The sequence below is a fragment of the Ambystoma mexicanum genome, chromosome 1p (genome assembly GCF_040938575.1).
Source record: "Ambystoma mexicanum isolate Mex_15411 chromosome 1p, UKY_AmexF1_1, whole genome shotgun sequence".
In the NCBI taxonomy this organism is placed as follows: domain Eukaryota; kingdom Metazoa; phylum Chordata; class Amphibia; order Caudata; family Ambystomatidae; genus Ambystoma; species Ambystoma mexicanum.
The window spans coordinates 1,060,272,741-1,060,292,256 of record NC_090921.1 but is presented as its reverse complement, the minus strand read 5'-3'; the positions used below and the strand labels follow the sequence as shown (position 1 = coordinate 1,060,292,256).

At 45.1% G+C, this 19,516-nt stretch overlaps 1 protein-coding gene across 1 annotated transcript; it reads left to right on the top strand.

Annotated features, from left to right (window-relative positions):
• The first annotated feature begins 3,144 nt into the window (after positions 1–3,144).
• Positions 3,145–4,089, top strand: LOC138521239 (olfactory receptor 6M1-like). The gene has a single exon (XM_069633968.1). It carries the CDS (start codon positions 3,145–3,147, stop codon positions 4,087–4,089), a length of 945 nt encoding a protein of 314 aa, XP_069490069.1.
• Positions 4,090–19,516: the final 15,427 nt, after the last annotated feature.

Here is a 19,516-nt window from a genome sequence, read left to right as displayed (position 1 = left end):
GGTGAGGGCGGGCAAGTGCTGGTCGGGCCAAGGCGGCAATTGCCAGTGGAAAGGGGGGCATGAGTGCAGTGGAAAGGGAGGACTAAGTTGGGATAGTCTGGGAAAGGGAGCCAGAGGGCAAGTGCTGGCAAAGGATTCTGGGGGGACTGGTGGGGTGTGGTCTGGCCCCTGTATGACTCTGAAGGGACCAGACCCCAGTCACAGTGGCACATGGATACTTTAGCACGGGAGGGGGAGAGGGAAGGAAGTTGAGAAAAGGAAGGTCTTGAGAAGATTCTGGAACTTAAGAAGATCCGGCGCAATTCTGAGGGGGCAGGGAGACTGTATCAGAGAGAGGCGCCAGCCGAGGAAAGGGATCTCCTTCCCGCTCTCTGCTTGGAGAAACATTTGACTTGCAGAGAGTTGGAGCCAGAAGACCGAAGGACTCTTCATGGGAGGTATTTGGGAGAGGAAGCTGGGTGTAGAGAAAGATCCGGGAAACATCTACGAAAGATCTGTTAAAAAATAAGGAAGTTATTAAGAGAGAATAAAATCACATGTTTTGCTCGAGCACACAGTGAAAACTGCTGGACAGAACTCGACTATGTACAAAACAACTTGAGCACGAATCATTGACTCGATATCCGGGGGCGGGGGCAGTCTGGGGTTATTGTGTCCAGTGTTTTTTTTTTAATATTTGACAGAGAAGAGAGTGCCCCCTTGTCCCCAAATTCCAGCTATATCTCCCATGGTGCATTGCAGCAGAGAGGCTTTTCAGGATTGAAAATCAAATTTTTTTTGTCTGATGTGAGAGATATTCCTGAATATTGTGGGTAATATTCGAGGTTATCCAAAAATTGGAAGTTCGAAAAATGCCATTTGGAGGAGGAAAAAGGATGAAATGGCACCAGGCTAGAGGTGGGGAGGCGGAAAGAGGACACCATGTAAAACTGGGGTTTAGGGGGGGCTGGGGACCAAGTTCAAAGCTCAAATGTTTTCGCATATTTGAGGATACTTTTCCATATTTGGGCTTATTTTTGAAAGTGCATCACACTTATAATAGCTGCAAATATTTTTGAATATTCATGTTTATTTGTAGTTCATTGCTGATATAACTGCGGTTTGAGGAAAACGTTTTCTTTTAAAAGAGAGAGTTACAAAATGAGAATAGTACAAAACATATAGAATTGTACAGCTACAGTGAGGTGTGGGGTAACCTATTGGGGCAACATGTCATGGGGTGCAATATGGCCCTGACCAGTGAGCACGAAGGTCATGATAACTGGCCAGGGCTAACGGTGCTGGCTAGTGGGCCCGAAAGACATGTATAGTCACCACGGTCGAAGGCTGTGTCCACCTAGGGGGTCCAAAAGAAGCATATTGGGGGGAACATGTACAGTGGACACCGCTAAAAGTCATCACCACAGTGGCCGGTGTTTTACAATATACAGGGGACAAGGCCAAAGGCAGTGCTCACTGGCTAGTGGTCCTGAAAGACATGTATAGTGGCCACGGTCAAAGGCCATGGCTTGTGGGCCGGTATATGTGTTTTTAAATATACAGTGGGCACGGCCAAAGACTCTGGCTACTGGGCACAAAATACATGTATAGTGCCCACAGCCAAGGCCATGGCAACCTAGTGGGTCCAAAAGAAACATATCGGGAGAACATGTATAGTGAACATGGTGAAATCATTTGCAGCAGTGAGCTGTTGTTCATGCTGAACGGGTTACATGCTATGCTGGTACAAAGCGGCATTGAATCAGTTCGATGAATGCAAAGGAAGGTGTAAAGAGAGTGCCAAAAGCAGCACCAATGGATCTTCTTGGTTCGAAGGCAATCAACGCGTGTTCAAGGATGGTAGGAAGATGCCAAAAACAGGAATCCAGCTGCTTAGCTTCTTCTGGTGCTGTGAGTCCCAATCCAGAGCCTCAGGGACAAGGAAAGTCCATTTCCTCTTAGCATCTGGAAGAGAGCGCAGTTATTGATCCAACAGCAGGTCATCCCCAATGTTCCCTGTGGATGGGGAGGGAGCAGAGTTGTGCTGAGAGCAATACCGGTCTTCACTTCTAGCAGAGGGGTTTGGAATGGAATCTTCTCAAAACAGGGTCAAAACAAATTCTTCTGTCCTTAATAGTCCAAGACGAAATCAGGAACCTGGAGACCGTATCCTTATAATGGCAAAAGGCCACTGGGATTGGATGAACGCAAGCCTGCTTTAAGGGGTCCAATCTCTGTCAAGGTAACAAGTGACTTCTGCCTTCAAACCCAAAACTTTTCTGCAGGAAGTGCTGTATACAGGAAGGAAAGAGAATCTTACAGAAGAGTCAAGATAGATAAACCCTTCTGCTCTCTCTGGCTGTCCTAACTTTGCCCACTGCTTGTACCTTCAAAGTCCCTTTAGTATGCACCCAGTCATGGGACTTTCCCTTTTGTTGTGGGTGTGCCTATTTGAAGCTTGGTTCCCAGGGGTCCCCCCGCTGGGAGTGTCCTGGGCTGGAGAGGTGCTACCCAATCTCCAAATCGATAAACATAGGCACAGCCTTTCTGCCTATTGTATGGTGAAAATCTGATGTGACTTTAATAATTGTGTGAACTATCAGCTACCATACCAACCCCCAGGTATTGCTTATTATTAGAGATTACACTGCCACCTGTTGGAAAGTTCTGAACAATTACTATGGTTTTGGATTTGGTTTTGGATTACGGGCTCAGATTTAGGTTGCATATTTATCTACAGTGACTTTACTGTCAGAGACGCTGTCAGACAGGGCATGGGCAACCTTTGAGCCTGATCTGTGCCACTAAAGATCAGCAGACTGATGCTGCAGGGCACAGGTGCATACTTTTGGCATGGAGTTTTCTCAAAGTGGGTTCTGATTAGCAGACCACCCTTTCTGAAATGGAATTGGCTGTATCATTTTATTCTTTAATAAAAATAAATTACAGCCTCCCCAGAAGGCAATTAATCAAAGCTATACAGTGCAGCTGTGTGAAATATGGAAAAATAGTGTTTGGGGACTTTTGTTTACTACTTTTCAACACTGCATTTGTGAGAAATCAATCCCTTTCAGTGTAATGGTGCAAATGCTGCTAATAATGATTACTGGTTACCTTATTATTCCTTTGTTTATATATTTCTGCAGAGAAAGTTGAACAATTGCGATGGAAGGGGAAAACCAAACTTCTGTATTAGAGTTCCAGCTTCTTGGCTTGTCAAATGCCTCTGGTATGCAGGTTCTGCTGTTTGCATTATTTGTCACTTTATATATCTGCATCGTCGCTGGAAACGCTGTCATTATTTACCTAATATGGACTGATTATCACCTCCAGAAGCCCATGTATTTCTTCCTCTCCAACCTGTCGTTCCTAGAGATCTGCTTCACTTCTGTCATTGTCCCAAAAATGCTGCAGGGTTTCCTGCAGAAATTAGTGATCATCTCGTTCAGTGGTTGTATGGTACAGCTCTACATATTCAACAGCTTGGGGACAACTGAGTGCCTTCTCTTAGCTGTGATGGCATGCGATAGGTACTTCGCCATCTGTGACTCCCTGCACTATGGATCACTGATGAACCACAGAGCATGCCAATGGCTCATGGCAGGCTGCTGGACTGGAGGTGTGCTTTCTTCTCTGGTACCTAACATACTCATTTCCAGGTTACCTTACTGCGGATCTGCTGAAATAAACCACTTCTTCTGCGACGCCCCCCAGCTTTTCACCCTATCTTGCACGGACACATCCCTTGTGCAAATAATCATTTTTGCCATGGTTTCTCTGATAGCCTTTGGATCTTTCCTGCTAACCGTGGTATCCTATGTCCGCATCATCTCAGCCATTTTGAAGATGGCTTCCGCCATGAAGAGGCAAAAGGTCTTCTCCACCTGTGCTTCCCATCTTACTGTTGTCATCATATTTTATGGGACCATTGGTTTCATACACTTAAGCCCAAACACAAACAATTTTCAATTTTCTAAAAAGATAGCCGCTCTGCTGTACACAGTGATTACCCCATTATTGAACCCTCTTATCTATAGCCTGAGGAACAAAGAGGTCAAATGCGCACTAAGCAAAGCATTGAGGGAATATATGCATTGGTTACATATCTAATAACCTGCGATATGATAAAGGCCAGTGCACCAAAAAGGCGATATCTTGCAAAGTCTTCAAAACTCATCCATATCAAACCCACTTATCTAACTACTACCAGCCACCATTTAAGCAGGAGTTAAATGTAACGCCTTTGTGGTATGTTCAGTGTGAGATCCTGAAAATACAGTCCATGTTTGAGTGAAACACGTACTTAAAAGATATTGATCACGACTTCGGCGGTAACCTTTAAATCCGGCGGTAGCGCTAATGCCGCCGGATTTAAGGGTCCGCTGAATCAGGGCTCCGGCGGATTTCGCACCAGCTCTGAGCTGGGGGGAAATCCGCGGAAAATTTGCGCTATTACTGCCGGCGGGAAATCCGCCGGCGGTAAGAGCGCGAAAATTCCCCATTGAGCCCAATGGGGAATGGGGCATTCCCGAATGGGCTCAATGGGGAATGGGGAATTACTTTACCGCCGAACTCGTGATCCGGCGCTATTAGCGCCGGGGAGTTCAGCGGTAGGGCTATTACCTCCGGCGGTAATACCGCCGGCGGTAATGGCCAAGTCGTAATCAGGCCCAATGAACGTTGACTGCATGGTGTGACAAATCTTCGCGTTCTGGGGGGATCTTCTTCTGGGGTAATCGAAGTGGATAAGATATTTGTATATCAGCCTTAAAACTAAATTACATAGAACCCTTTTTTTACTGTCTACAAATCCCCCCATAGGATGGATAGAACTGCCAGAAAGGAAGGTTTTTATTGGATGTATATTTAGTCATATTTTCTTCTGAGAAATTACACTTTAAGGTCTTCAGGCATATCAACATTCAGGAAGATAAGATATGTTTTTTCTGTGTCTGGAGGCCGTAGGACAGCTATCATTGGTATCCGCCCTCGGAATCACTGCTCTGTTTATTTGGAATCCATTAATATGAGGTAGATCACAAATCTTTTTCCTGCTTGAGTCAGGAATTAAAAAGGTCATTTTCACATTGGCTTTCATCTATAACGCCAACCCGAGAACAGATCATCCTTTTCCATGAGGCAATACTAAACAGTTTGATTTTGCAAAGTTGCAGCTCTTTGTGGGGAGCTTTAATTTAAAACTGCAAGTGTGTTTGTGAGATGTAATTGATCAAAATAATTTGATTAGATGTTTGGAAGACGTGACCCCCAGGGTCACAACTACCATCACTGAAACTGATTTAGCTTTTCTGGGCACCCACACTGCCACAATAGCTGCAGGTACAGGCACACTGGTTACTGAAGGTGTGTGTGAGTGATGGAGAAGAGGAACCATTAGCCTACCGACAGGTACTTATGACTATTATGAGAGTTAAATGTAGTCATCATGTGTTTCAAATGTGTCCCAGTGAAAATGCCTTCCTCTGTGTGTGTGATTAGAACAGGATATTCTGTTCCATGGATTACATATAGATATGAAGGACACAAAGGGCCTCATTACACGGACGGCGGTAACCATGGCGCTATTAGCGCCATGGTTGCCGCCGGTATTTTACCGAGTTCCAAGGTGTGTGTGGGCGGTAATTCCCCATTCACCATGGCCCTTCCCCATTCACATTTTTGCCCCCATAGGGATCAATGGGAATGGGGAAGGCGGTAATTACGGTACCGCAAATTGCAGTACCATAATTACCTCCTAGGTCCCTTTGCCGGTCCTGTCCTTAACGGCTGGTAAAACCAGCCGTTAAGGTAGGGTCCCACAAAGGGACCTCGTAGTAAGGCGGTAAGGGTTTACCAGCACTGGTACCCTTACCGGTAAACCCTGACCGCCGCCCGTGTAATGAGGCCCAAACTCTCTTGTGGCCATACATAAAATGATGTACATGTCAAAAGTGTTCAAATGTTGTCTTTGATTGTTTGTATATGAAATGATATGTCATTTATAACACATCTGTATGCAAGAGTTTCTAGGCGTGACAAGACAAGTGAGGGAAGACAGAGGGAGAGCAAGACAAACGATCTTACTAGGCCTTGTGTAATTCAGATCATGCAAGTGCTAAACGCAAGTGGAGAGGGAAGGGAGAGGGGGAAGTGCCAGAGAAGGTGGAAGTGCAGTCAGGGCAGCATTGCTGTGAGTAAGTGCAGTCAGGGCACCGTGGCTCTGGGCAAGTGCGAGGAGGCGGGGGACTGCAGAGGTTACAGTTACAGTGCGGAAGGCTCAGACGAAGTACAGAGAAGACCTATCATGGAGAATCCTGGTACCCAGTGCGACTCTGAGGTTAGCCAAGCAACCATTCGGCGCAGCTGACAGGTAGGTTAGCAGAGGAGGGAAAGAGAGAAAGTACCGGAGAAAAGGAAGGTCTTGAGCTGCTTCCGGAACTTCAGGTGGTCCGGTGCAAGTTTGAGAGGGTCTGGGAGGCCATTACAGAGGGAAGCCACCTGCAGAGTAGAGAGATCTACCCCCCACTCTCAGACTGGAGAAGCATATGACCCTCAGAGAGTTGGAGAAAGCTGAGCGAAGGGCTTGAGAAGGAAGGCATGTCCTGTGAAAGCCAGGTGATTTAGTTCAGGCACATCTGATCTTAATCCACACCAAATCACAGTATTTCTGTGTCACTTTGAGGCCATATGTGCACTGCTAAATATATTGGAAAAGCACCAAAGTATGGCAGTTTTACATAATTGCTATCTGAGTAGCAGCAAAATCCCGTGTTGAGCAATCTGCAATACTAATTGTCAACACATTTATTCCAGCTAGTTTCGTTTTTTTTTTATTCATAACAGCTCAGTCATCACTAGGCCATCATTATACATAGGGGACATGACCACCAGCCTCAGCCACGCAGACATTGAGCAGTATGTTGTTTTCATAGAGGGAGCTTCTCAGCTGCTTGGTTTGCATTCAGAAACTTAACCAGAAAATGTGGACAGGTCAATTTGCAAACTCCAAAGACCCTTCCTGTGTTCTTCTCCCTAATAGTTGGCTATCTGCTGGTTGGCAGGATAGCAGACGTTTGCATTCATTTACTGCAAGAGAGGATTTCCAGTTGTTTGTTTACTTTTGACTTTGGGCAGCTTTTGACTAAAGAAAATCCAGTGTGCTCTTTTGCCCTGCATTCTCCACTCAGGAAAGTAGCAATACATTCTCTTCTACCCCCGCCCCATCTATGGAAAGTGGGGGATGCGTTCCCCTATCAAATATTGCTCCTATGCATCTTTTTGCCATTTGAGGATGTCAGAAAAGAAATGTATGAAAGTAAAGACATTCTTAGTACAGATAGGTGTTATTCTGTAATCCAATCAAATTCTTAATAGCGGGGTACGTACTGGATGATCTATACACAAACAGCCTTTAGATAAGGGAGACCTTCAAGTCATGGTTGGGTAATAATCTTGCAACACTTTTTGAAAAACAAGCATTGGCAGAGCTACCAGCTCTGGCTTTCACAATCTAGAGGGTAAACTGTATTTGGTGTAAAGTACAGAGAGGGCAAAAAAGGCTTATCCTCTCCATTTGCAAAGCCAGACCTATTGGCTTTGGCAATGCATGTTTCATAATGCCAGGAGTGTTGTACTGACTACTTGTCCCCCTCCTTCTCATGGTACTGTTTTGCCTTGTTTTCCATAGCGGTACGGCTATGTGAGCACCAACCAACGGTCTAATGTACTTAGTCTTTTACTCCAGGTGTTTTTCATGACTACCTTTACCTTCCCTAAGCACTTAGGAGAAACTTGTTTGTATTTGGGTGCTATGAAATAGATATATAGATATGTAATGTTATGTTAAAAAGCAATTATACCATACCCATGTCCAAAGTAGTGGTCTTACAGCACTGAAGCTATATGTTGATAGATAGTTATATTTGCAGGGCAAAAGACAATGGATTGCAGGGATAATTGGATGGATGGATGGATGGATGGATGGATGGATGGATGGATGGATGGATGGATGGATGGATGGATGGATGGATGGATGGATGGATGGATGGATGGATGGATGGATGGATGGATGGATGGATGGATGGATGGAGAGATGGGCGAACAAATGGATGGATAGTTGGCCGGTGATTGGGTGGTTGAGTGAGTTCTTAGTTTCTGGATTGCAGACAGATGGTTGGATGGACAAATGCGTGGTCCACTGGTGGTTGATCAGGTGGTTGGGTGGCTTCTTTGGGAGGGTTGATGGATGGACGGACACATGGATGGACAGGTGGCGGGTGGTTGGGTGGCTTATAGGCGGGTGGATGGATGAACGGATGGTTGGATGGACAACTGGTTGGCCAGATGGCAGGTGATCATGTCGTTGGATGGCTTCTTGATGGATGGATAGATGATTGGAAAGACAAAAAGAAGAACCCCAGAGAATGAAACATGATCATGTAGAGTTCTGCTTGTGCTTGGAATTATCCCTACCCTTTTTTATTGTTTATGATTTAAAAACAAACCCATACAATTCATCACATTAAAACATGATAGATCAAAGTTGTAAAATAAATCAATACAAATTGTATTCCACTAAAATTATTAAATATGCAATCCTGCCATTTCATTTATGCAAATCTAATTTCATGAAAAATGTTGCTACAGCCAATGAGAATGCAACGAATCTGTCCCCCATTACTTTTAACCACAAGTTTCCGGATCCACTTGTGCCAGATTGTTCACAAATTTCCATCAAACCACCAAAATAGCCATAGAAGGCCAGGTCATTGTGGAGCCCATTTCGAATGCACGCAATTTCTTTTGCCAGTAATACATTAAAACGGAATCTCATTAAATGATTTCTGTAGTTTCTATCAGGAAACTTCGTCACTTTATAATTTCTTTTTCACCTTCTCATCGATTCATTTCTAACACAGCTGTGCAAGAAGTCACGTGGCATATGCTAGTACGACAACTACACTCCAAGCTCACTCGCGTTGTCAAGTCAGGCTTTCACCACAGCCCCAACAGCCACTGCGGCCACAATTATGCAGACTACAAAATTGTAACACGTGCAACCGCACTTGTCCAGGCACGCTTACCACTGTGACATTGGCAGATGCAACGCTCCAAACCCTAAAACATGGTTAACAGTCCCTAAAAGGAATGGAGAAAGCATTACTAGACACAAAAACCTATTCAAATATTTTAAATGTGTCATTCAACATTCACTAAAATATTTTTTTAAAACATCCCTCTCAGTGCTGTCTAAAATGCTTTTTCCAAATGTGATTCAAGACACAGGAAATCCTTTATTAATACAACACAAGGGATTGGATGACAACCTATAGAGATAAGGCGTTGAGCTAACTCAAGAGGGAGAACTTTGGAGAATTTGCCAAGTTGAAGTGAGGTTCAACAAGACAAGGACAATAGCCTCATCTAATAGGACTTAGCGTCTGAATCCATTTCTGCAACCACTATCCACATTTCCAGTGAGTCAGCACCCATTGCACTTCCATGGCTTTTACAAAGTTCTCTGGTTGCCTCCTGGCGCAAACACTGTCACCCTGCTAGGCTCCTTGGTGTAGACCCAGAACAAGCCCACCAGCAGATACTTATTTTCAAATACGTATTCTTCCTTAATGCTTTTGGGATACCCAAGACTATTCATACCACGAATTACTTCTCTGCCTCCCCCAATGGACAGGTGCTTGTCAGACTGAAGTTATTCTCACCCATCAGGCAAGAGCTGCCCTCCTCGGCTTGAGCATGCAAACGTCTCCTATTTTCTTTCCTCACTGTATGACTTACTCCCACCGTGCTCTAAATTACAGCTCCCAGCTGACTAAAAACACCCCTTCTCCTCCTCTGGTAGATCTTGGCTTCTTCAGTACCCTGGGATATAGCCCCAGGAGGCTAACATGACATTAGTACCCCTTTGCCAGGATATGGGTTATGGCACCAACGGTTCTCTGCAGTATGTTGTCTCTGCTGTTTCCCTCTTGGCAGGGTCCCAGTACACCTCTCCTTTCTTTCTCCTTTGTTTCCCTACCCTACTGTATTGCCTCTCTCCATCTCTGCTCTAAGTCCCTCAGAGACCGATGCCCTAATAACGTGTGAGACTGTCTGGGACCTTGTCATATTCCAGGGAGGGATCCGGCTTTCCCCGTGTGTTTTACCTTGTTTGATCATCATTTCCAGGTGCTGTGCTATTCTGCAGGCTTAATAATGGCTAAATAAGTCAGGAGAACGCCTGCCAAGATCTTTACATTTCTCTCTGATATTTTGAGTTCAGGCGGAACTATCATGGCATCCAGAAGACACAAACGGGGATGCGGCAAAGCTAGGCCCAGGTCTGCAGCTCCCAAGAGTTCTACCTCATCCTTTCCTGGCACAGAAGCCACCGGATTCATTCCATCGCCCTATGACCAGTCCACAGGCGCTACACGATGGCACCTTGAGGCATGCATTTTGCCCACTACATCTTTGACGAGGGTTTCTCTACCTGGCACACTGTACCTCCAATCCTTAAAAAGGGACGATTCTTCTCAACAGCCTTGCAACAGATGATTGAAAGTTTCTATTTTCTTCAAGAAAACTTATCTTGGGCCATATTGAACACCTTATTCCCAGTCCTGATGAAAACAAGCCCCCACTAGGGACAAGGTTGAAACTAGCACAGGGTTTATATCGCCAAGGACCCTGGTAGAGCTCAGTATTGAAGACAAACATTGTTTTGTAACTCTTCTAGTAGAATGTTGTTTTGGAATGCAAAACCTGAGCATATTTTTTTTTCTTTTTGCTGATGTTATGAACTTACAACTGTATACATTACCCGATTGGTCAAGTACCTATCATTGTGATTCTGGACACAATAAGGACCAGATTTTGTATTGAGTGTTGTTTTATGTATTGTATGGTGCATTCATTGTGATGATATAAGGGGAAGCACATGGCATTTACAAATTGTCTTTGCTATTTTGGGACCAACATTGATTGTATGCATTTATTTATACATGCAGGAAATAAGCTGTGTTAAGGAACTGTCATATTATTAAGGTTCGGGATGAAAATAATATGCGTTTGTCTACAATGTGTTATGTGATTCATTTCTTGTCAACCTTAGATACACCTGTGTAACTACTATCCTGAGGATACCAGCAGCTGCATTGGCAACAGTACTAGGCTGTGCCTGAAAGAAGGCACTCAGGGGCCTGCTGCAGCCTCTCCCTCACTCTGGAGGCATAGGTCATGGAGCTGTCAGACCCCAGGCAAGACTAATATCTTAATGCCCTGTGTTATTTCACGTCACATGGGCATGCTGGCTCCAAACCTGGTACTCCTAGATAGCTTGAGAGCCCAAAGGCTCAGAATATCTCAGGGTGATGCACCAATAATGAAACCTGAGTGTGGCTAATAGTGTTGGTCAGGATAGTAATGTATCTTTCCTGTTCAGTGGTTGCCTCAGTTCATCTGGACCACCTCAGCAGTAAACCAGTTTACCTCTTTGCCATGTGTTACCTTCAGTGAATAGAATGTCACCACCAAGTGCATCTTACAAGGTTGAAGGTTCCATAACAGCTACTTCACGTCCAGTCTCAACCTCAGCATCTTGTTACCATTGTAGTTCTTCTTACAGGGCCTTAGGGTGAGGGTAATGTCCACAGCCCCAATCACCATGTTGCATTTAATCAGTGTGTTGGCTTACCTGGATCAGGAGAAACATGTATGACTAGTACCCCTTCTCCTTCTCTGGTAGATCTTGGCTTCTACAGTATCCTGGGATACATGTAAACCTGCTAGGTTAGCAAGAATATGTTTCTCCTTTGCCACGAAAGGGGTTATGGCCCCCAATGGGATCTCTGCAGTATGCTCTCTCTGCTGCTGCACTGTTGTCAGGGTCTCAGTAAACATCTACTTTCTTTCTCCTTAATTGATCCCTGCAGGCAAAATGTAAGCAAGGAGCCTTCTTTGCAGCAGCTCCGAAGGCTTGGAACTCGCTCCCTCCTGAGCTCTGTGGTATGACCACTTTGGACCTGTTCAGGAAAAATCAGAAAACCTGGCTGTTCTCGTAGCCTTATTGGACGTGTCTTCTTCCCCTCTCCATCCTGACTAGTCTTTTGCTTGGATCCGTTCTACCTGACCTATCTCCCCCTCTCTGTTTCTCGTTGTTCATCTTGTTATGCTCCCTAAAGCCTCAGGGTCCATTGTTGCGCTATATAAATTGATAAAGTAAAAAGTAAACAGAAAGCTTGCGATTGCGTACTACCAAACCAGCATTTGATCCCATGGCCTACTGAGACCGCTGCCCTGAGCTTTGGCTCTTTATGTTACTTTGAGCATAAGGAGGGATGTGTGTTGCACGTAATGCCATCTCTATGAGCAAGCACGTTAGGCTCCAAGGACTTGTTGACATGATGCCTGCTTAGGCCTGCTCGAGCAGCGTTCAGCCACTGTCCCTTTACTTTACATGTTTTAAGGGGTCCTTCCTTTGGTCTCCATCTATTAAGTGATCTTCTGCACAGTAGTTTGTACATTAAATGCTGATAGTGTTATCAATAAATATTCAATTTCTGAACATGTGGTTACACATAGGCGCTGATCAATCAATTTTAGCGACTTTTCCTCTTGCAGCCATATGATTTCTTCATTCTCAATGCTTACAGAACCATTTGGCTCCTGGAATTCGTATTCTACCCATTCTCTCCATGTGTCAATATTACCTATGCAGCTACTTAATAGTTCTGTATTTATAGATATTAGTGCTGCGTTTACTGTGGATGCATCTGCTTCCCTTTCAAATTGGAATTATTGTTACCCTTCCCATATTCTGGGCCAGACTACTTAGTGATCTGGCTGAAAGCGTTTCCCCCAGTGTTAAGGAAGCTCCAGTTTCACCAATGTGGTTGTGGGTGAGGACTTTGTTACACCAGTAACATTCCTTTCTCTCAGCTGCACTGATAAATCCCCAATCGGCTATCTCTTCATCCTCTGAAATCAGGGAGGTTATTCCATCTATGTCACTTGATCTTTTTATTTTTTAAACTGAAGGATGTTTTCCGCCTTTTCCAGTGTTCATTTGCACGAGATGAGGACACTTGGTTATTCCATTTTTCAAGTAGCTCGATTTAGGAAACAAGGACGAGCGATAGCGTGCATTCGTACAGGTCATGTATTATGCAAACAGTTGCTTTATTATGCTTGTAATTCATTTGAACTCCTTATCGCCGGTGGTCAAATCCCTTGTATTTTGGATGGGAAACAGGTTATCCATGAAAGGTCATATTTTAAGGAAATCTCACCTTTTTGGGTTGTGTAAGAGCAAAACTGTATTCCACCATTTCTTGTCTGGTAACGCAGACCTTAGTACCATTACACGTTAATTGTGGCAATTGTGGTGCTTCTTTAGAACAATAAGTAGAATCAGTACAGCATAGCCAAAATGAAATGTTCAAGCTTCCTGAAGAATTCAACGGCCTGGCAGCCTTCAACACAACCCCAATCCTGACTCAGGAACTTTGCACCCAGATTGCAATGCACTTCAGGAAAAAGATCCATCAAATACAGGAGCACCAGGAGAGTAAAGAAAAAGCGTCTTCCAAGCCTACCAAGGAGACATCACCTCTGCCACAAATCACCACCTCTCTCTTCTCCCAACAGTACCTACTCGCTGCCATCAACCCATCACGATCTCCAGAGGATGCATGCCCTCCTAAAATCCGGTACGAACGCCTGTGTTCTTATCCTTAATGCCTCAAGCACTACTGAGATGGTCCCTCTAATTTTAAAGTGAGTCTACATCAAGCCACTCTCCAAAAACGGACATCTACCGCAAATGAACCTGCAAGTTGCTGCCCCATCTCAAACCCTCTGTTTATAGGTGAAATACTGGAAAAGTTCATCCACAGTCAGCAGTTGGATTTCACTGAGACAAGCAACTTTCTCCACGAGGCACAGCATTGCTTTAGACTGACGAGGGATAAAGAATCAGCTCTGTGCTCAATATGGGGCACACTAAAGAACGAGGAGAATTACAAATCCATAGAGCACACGCATCCTTCAGGACATGTCTTTCCTCACTGACAGAAGCAAAACCACTATTATGACCCTTTACCCAGCAATGCATTCTGACCTGTGTTGTACCTCCTGGATCCACACTGTAGTCTCTCCTTTCCATTAATTACATTACACTCCTCTTGGACCTCATCAACCAGTCACGCCTCACCTGCTAGAACTATGTAAATGATGCTGAAGTGCAACTATTCAACCAAATCACCCTACCTAAACACATGCCTTGCACAAGCAGACACATGGAGGACAGCAAACAGACTAAAGCTCAATACTACTAAAACAGAACTCATGCTTTGAAGTGCTTCTCTTTCTCACACCACCTCAATCCATTGGACAATATGGGTCCACGTGCAGTAGCAATCTCCACAATAAGGAACCTCGGAACCATAAGGTACAGTAGCTTCATGATTGAACCACAGGTGTGACACATTGTCAGAAGCTGTTTCTTCCAACTCGGCACTCTATGACACATCTTGCCCTACTGATCCATCAACCACAGGACCATGGCCATAATCACTAACAAGATCGGATTATGCAAACAGCCTCTATCTCATCTGGGACGATCTCGGCCTCCCAGAATCCTTCATGAAAACACTAGAATACAAAACATGGTGGACACCTTACTCCTCAGGATGAGAAGATTTGAAAACATCACACATGCACACTCCACAGTCACCGGTCAAGTAAAGAATACATTTCAAAACCCGCTGCATAACCCACCACAGATACCATTCAGAGGTCCAGCTTCCTTCACAAGTCATCCTCCAGGACACCAAGGTCCAGTGGTTCTATGTTCTTTCTTTGCCGGAACTGTAAACGCCTGCAATTTAAACGTGTACATAATTACGAAAATGTACATCAAATATTTTTGAGTGATTGAGGGGGGTTCAAACCCCCACCTATTTTTACCTGTTGCCTACTCCCAACCCCTTATCTGTCCTTCCCCACCAACCCCCCCTATAAATTTCGATGTACATTTTCGTAATTATAAACACGTTTAAATTGCAGGCGTTTACATTTCCGGTGATGAAAGGACGTCGTACCGGTCCGGTAACAACGCTGTATTCCTAGTACCTAACTTCAACATACAAAGACAAGATGTATCCTCATTCTCCCGAGAGGCCACTATCGAACTCCCTACCAAGACATTTTTGCATCAAATTGAACCACCTGACATTCAGAAAAAACGGAAGTCTTGGATTTTGAATGTACTTAACTGGATAAACAGCAGTCAATCCTAGTTTAGCACAAGAGGAAAATACTGTCTCGCACAGGCACCAGGCATGTAGAGTCCCAAACAATTACACTCTTCAATATTGACTGGCTCTTGGTACCCCTCGCTCCTGGAATGATAGTCCCAATCATGGAGTAGCCTGGCCGGATACCCATCTTCTCTATCACGACAATCATCTTCAGACAGCAATCTCTGAAACAAATGAAGGCCTCTACTGCAACACCTGAATAAGTCTCTGAGCACTGTCTTTACTCGTCGTTTTCACCTTTACTTCTTTTCACTAAGTCCTACCACTAAACTCTTCCAATGTTACACCACATTTATTTGCAATCAGATGACCCGCAAGGTCATGCATACCGCACAATATATTTTACTATCAACAACCCTACTTCACTCCACTGACTGCTACTCCCTCATCCCTGGGACTGTCCTTATGATTAACACACCACAGCATATCCCCCCAAACACAGTATAATCCATATAGGCACACAGGTAACAGGTGTATCTGAAGTGCACTCATCAACACCACAGATGTTCCGCACATGCCTGCCCTACTAACCCACTAACAATGACCTAACGTACCCAGTTGCATTTGCAGAGCCACAAGCAATGAGGCCAACATCACTGGCAGAAGGGAAGACTATACTACCACTTACCTTACCTTGTGATATAAGGCCTTTCGAAACTTCTCTGCACTCAGTGGCCCAGCTGATTGTGTGAAAAGGAAATTTGGCCATATTTCCCCATTTCAGACTCCTCTAAATAGACTGTCTTTGGAAACCAGAATTCCTTTCAATTGGGTACTTTAGAATTTAAGGGGATTGTTCTTCAGTCCTTACCCCCCATTTGCAACGAAGCTCCAGATTATGGGAGCTGCCCATACCACTAGAAGTAAAGATATTCTTCAATTTAGCCTCCCCAGAGTTACCAAATTCAAGAATGCCAACCAGGCTTCCTCCACTCACCCGCCCAGGCTATGGAACTCGCTCCCTCCTCCTTTACGGCTGGTCCATTTCTTATGTTCAGGAAGAAATTGATAAAAACCTATAATTTCCTCAGTAGATACGTTATCGACTTATATAGTTGAATATCTTTGGTTTGTTTATTTTACCTTGCCATGTACAGTGCTCTGATACCCTTGGGCCTGGTTCGCGCCTTATGAAAATATAAAGCAAACAATCAATAGTAGAATAATAATGGGCGTTTGAGTAGAATTGAACCACAATGGCAAACTTTCGTTTTTGTACACCAGAGTTCGACATTGCCATTCGACCCCCCTGCATGCCCTGTGGGCCAATGTAAGGCTGAGGGGTTGGATGCATGCCTATGTGTATGTGGCAGCCCTGAAATGGAGACTGGTGTCCACTTTTCGCTCTTTTGTCCATGGTATTCCTGCCTCAGGCTGCACTGGTTGAGAACGCTCTTGATTTCTGCTGGTGTGCTTTCCTTGATGTGGTGATCCTACCTAATTCAGGTGCTAATCAAGTGGGAGAGTAAGGGGTCTCTGAGTATGCGCACAGTGCCTGGAAAAAGCGATGGTGTTCTCTACAAGGACATGGGGCTCATTCAGTGATGAGCTTGCTCATGACATGGTTATGAGTTGTTACATATATAATATGCAACTATTACATTATTATTTATTGCATTATGATAATGTGATAACAGTGCATTTTAGTGTATGGTAGCTTAATCTACTTCAATAAAGATTGTTCAATGATGATTTATACATTTTGATGGCCGCCCAATCATTGCGAGCCACTGCATTCAACAGATGGCCTCAGAAATCTAGAGAAAAAGGATAATAGATTTTAAGGTGATGTATTCATTTTAAGCAAACATGGTTTTAGAAAGATCGGACGATTGAAACTAGAGGGTCCCAACAGTTCTCTCGAACTCCCCGTGTCCTCCCGCCAGCCTATCCAAGGTGCCCCACATCATCAGAATGTCCCTAGATATTCGAGCACTTGGTAACCCCTACTGTTCAAGATTTCTCTAACCTGGGACAGTTTGAAGCCTTTTCTGTCTTTATCTCCTGGGATTTTTCTGAGGGATACTTCTCGTCTGTTTTTACTGCCCAGTGTCAACAGGGTTTCTCGTCCAGTCTCCTCTCTCTCTCATTCACTTTCTCTCTATTTCTTTTTCTCCCTCTATTTCTCTCTCTCGCTTTCTATCTCCTTCCCTCTGTCTCTCGGTCTGTCTTTCTCATTCTCTCTCGCTTTCCACCTCTATTTCTCCATTTATGGGCCTCATTACACAGAAGGCGGTAAGGGTTAACGGTCACCGGTAATTACCGGTGACCATTAACCCTTACCGCCTTACTACGAGGTCCCTTTGCGGGTTGGTACTTTAACGCCTGCTTTTTAGCAGGCGTTAAAAACCAACCCGCAAAGGGACCAGGGTGCTAATTACGGTACCGCAATTTGCGGTACCGTAATTAGCACCTTCCCCATCCCATTATGGGAATGGGGGAAGGGGGAATTACCACCCCGCCAACCTTGGAATAGGGCGGTAATTCCCCTTTCTTCCAAGGCGGTGCCGGTATTTTACCGACATGGACCAAGGTGCTAAAAGCACCTTGGTCCACTGCCTACCGTGTAATGAGGCCCTATATCTATCTCCACTCTCCCCTTCCAGGATCTTCCTTCTCTCCCCTCCTGCTCTGTCTCTTTTACATTCACTCCTACCCTCTTTCGACCTGTCTTTGCTCCTCTTCCCAATCTAGTCTCCTCTACCTCTCTCTCTCTCTCTCTCTCTCTCTCTCTCTGCTTGCTAGTCTTGTCTTCTCCCTTATCCCTTTCTCTGCTCTCAATCCTCTATCTAGTCCTCTGTGTCTTGACCTTATCACAATCCCCCGCCTATCCCACCTTCCTGTTACACTCCACCCTCACCCCTATTCACTCTTGCCTGCTGTCACCACTCCCCTTCCACTCACTCTCATGCCCTCTCTAAACCCCATACACTTCTCTCCCTCTCTCTCATTTTTCACATCCCCGCTCACCATATTACACTTCAACGAGTACCACCCTCTCTCACACACAATGCCTTAGCTGCACTCTCTCAGAAGACTGCCACAGTCTCCTCAGTACTCCACTCCACTGTCTGCCCTCCGCCTGTCTTCTTGGTACATCCCTGCTCCACCTGATCTACGTGCACACCTTCCATTCACCTCTGCTCTGACTGGGCCTTTATAGACCAGCCTACTCCTTCCAACACTCCACCAGGTTGCCATTGGTCTCCCTGGTCACTTGCTCCCCTTGGCCAATCTCTGGCTCAGCTATCCATCTGAGGGATGGGGCTTCCTGCGGAAGGTTCCATGTGATAATATCCCCACAATATTACCCAATGGAACCTGCGGGGGACACCCCTGCAACCCACATATTTTTTTAAAGGGAGCAGGGGAACCCCGCTCCCATTTACCCCATAAATCATCCCCATAAATAATGTTGCCTATTCCGTTTCCCGGCGGCTATATGTATGGCGACACTATTTATGGGGATAATATTACCCAATACCCTCTGGAAGGCTTTAGGAAGGTGTTTGGATGGTTAAGGGAGGCATTTGCCCACCCCTTTTCTGTTTCCATTAGTGTAGGGACAGGAAAGGGGCTTAGGCTGATCGTTGTCCTGGTGGCTTTCTTCCTGTGCTGGTGAATTTGGTTCCCAAATGGATTTGAGGATTTCTGTTTCTCTCCCTCTCCCCTGCAGTCCCTTCTCACTCTAAGTTTGTTTTATTTTGCCCCACCATTTCCCTTGGGCCTGCCTGGGGTTAGTGGGTCAGGTGTTGGGTATCTCATCTCTTTTTGTTAGGAAAAATCTCAGTCCATTCCATGCCCGGTCTCGAATCCATTCATCCGGTTCTGTCCGGGTTTTGTTGGTTTCACCCAGGTGTATTCTATGAGTTGCGGTTCAGAAAAAGACAGAAGAGAGGCTGATAGGTACGGTGGCAGAGACAATGGTACCCACAGCCACAAACAATGCACTGTCCAGGTGACCGGTACTGTGGCCCATAACTCCCTCACTCCAGCTCTGGGGTAGGACCGACTCTGGTATACACTATGGTAGGTTACCTACCCCAGGTTGGGAGGGGGTAATTGTTCCCCCCTGCCAGGGTCATGGCATGTCCCATCTCTCAAGCAAATTCCCTACCTGGAGTCAGCCATGAATCCCGCTTTTCATTCACGCTGGCTTTCTCTGGTCCCCTGAGGTCGCTGAAATTCATGGGCTAACAGACAATGAACATATATAGCTA

Bases quoted from the DNA above. Each gene is read 5' to 3' on its own strand.
- LOC138521239 (XM_069633968.1), top strand. From the start codon at position 3,145: ATGGAAGGGGAAAACCAAACTTCTGTATTAGAGTTCCAGCTTCTTGGC.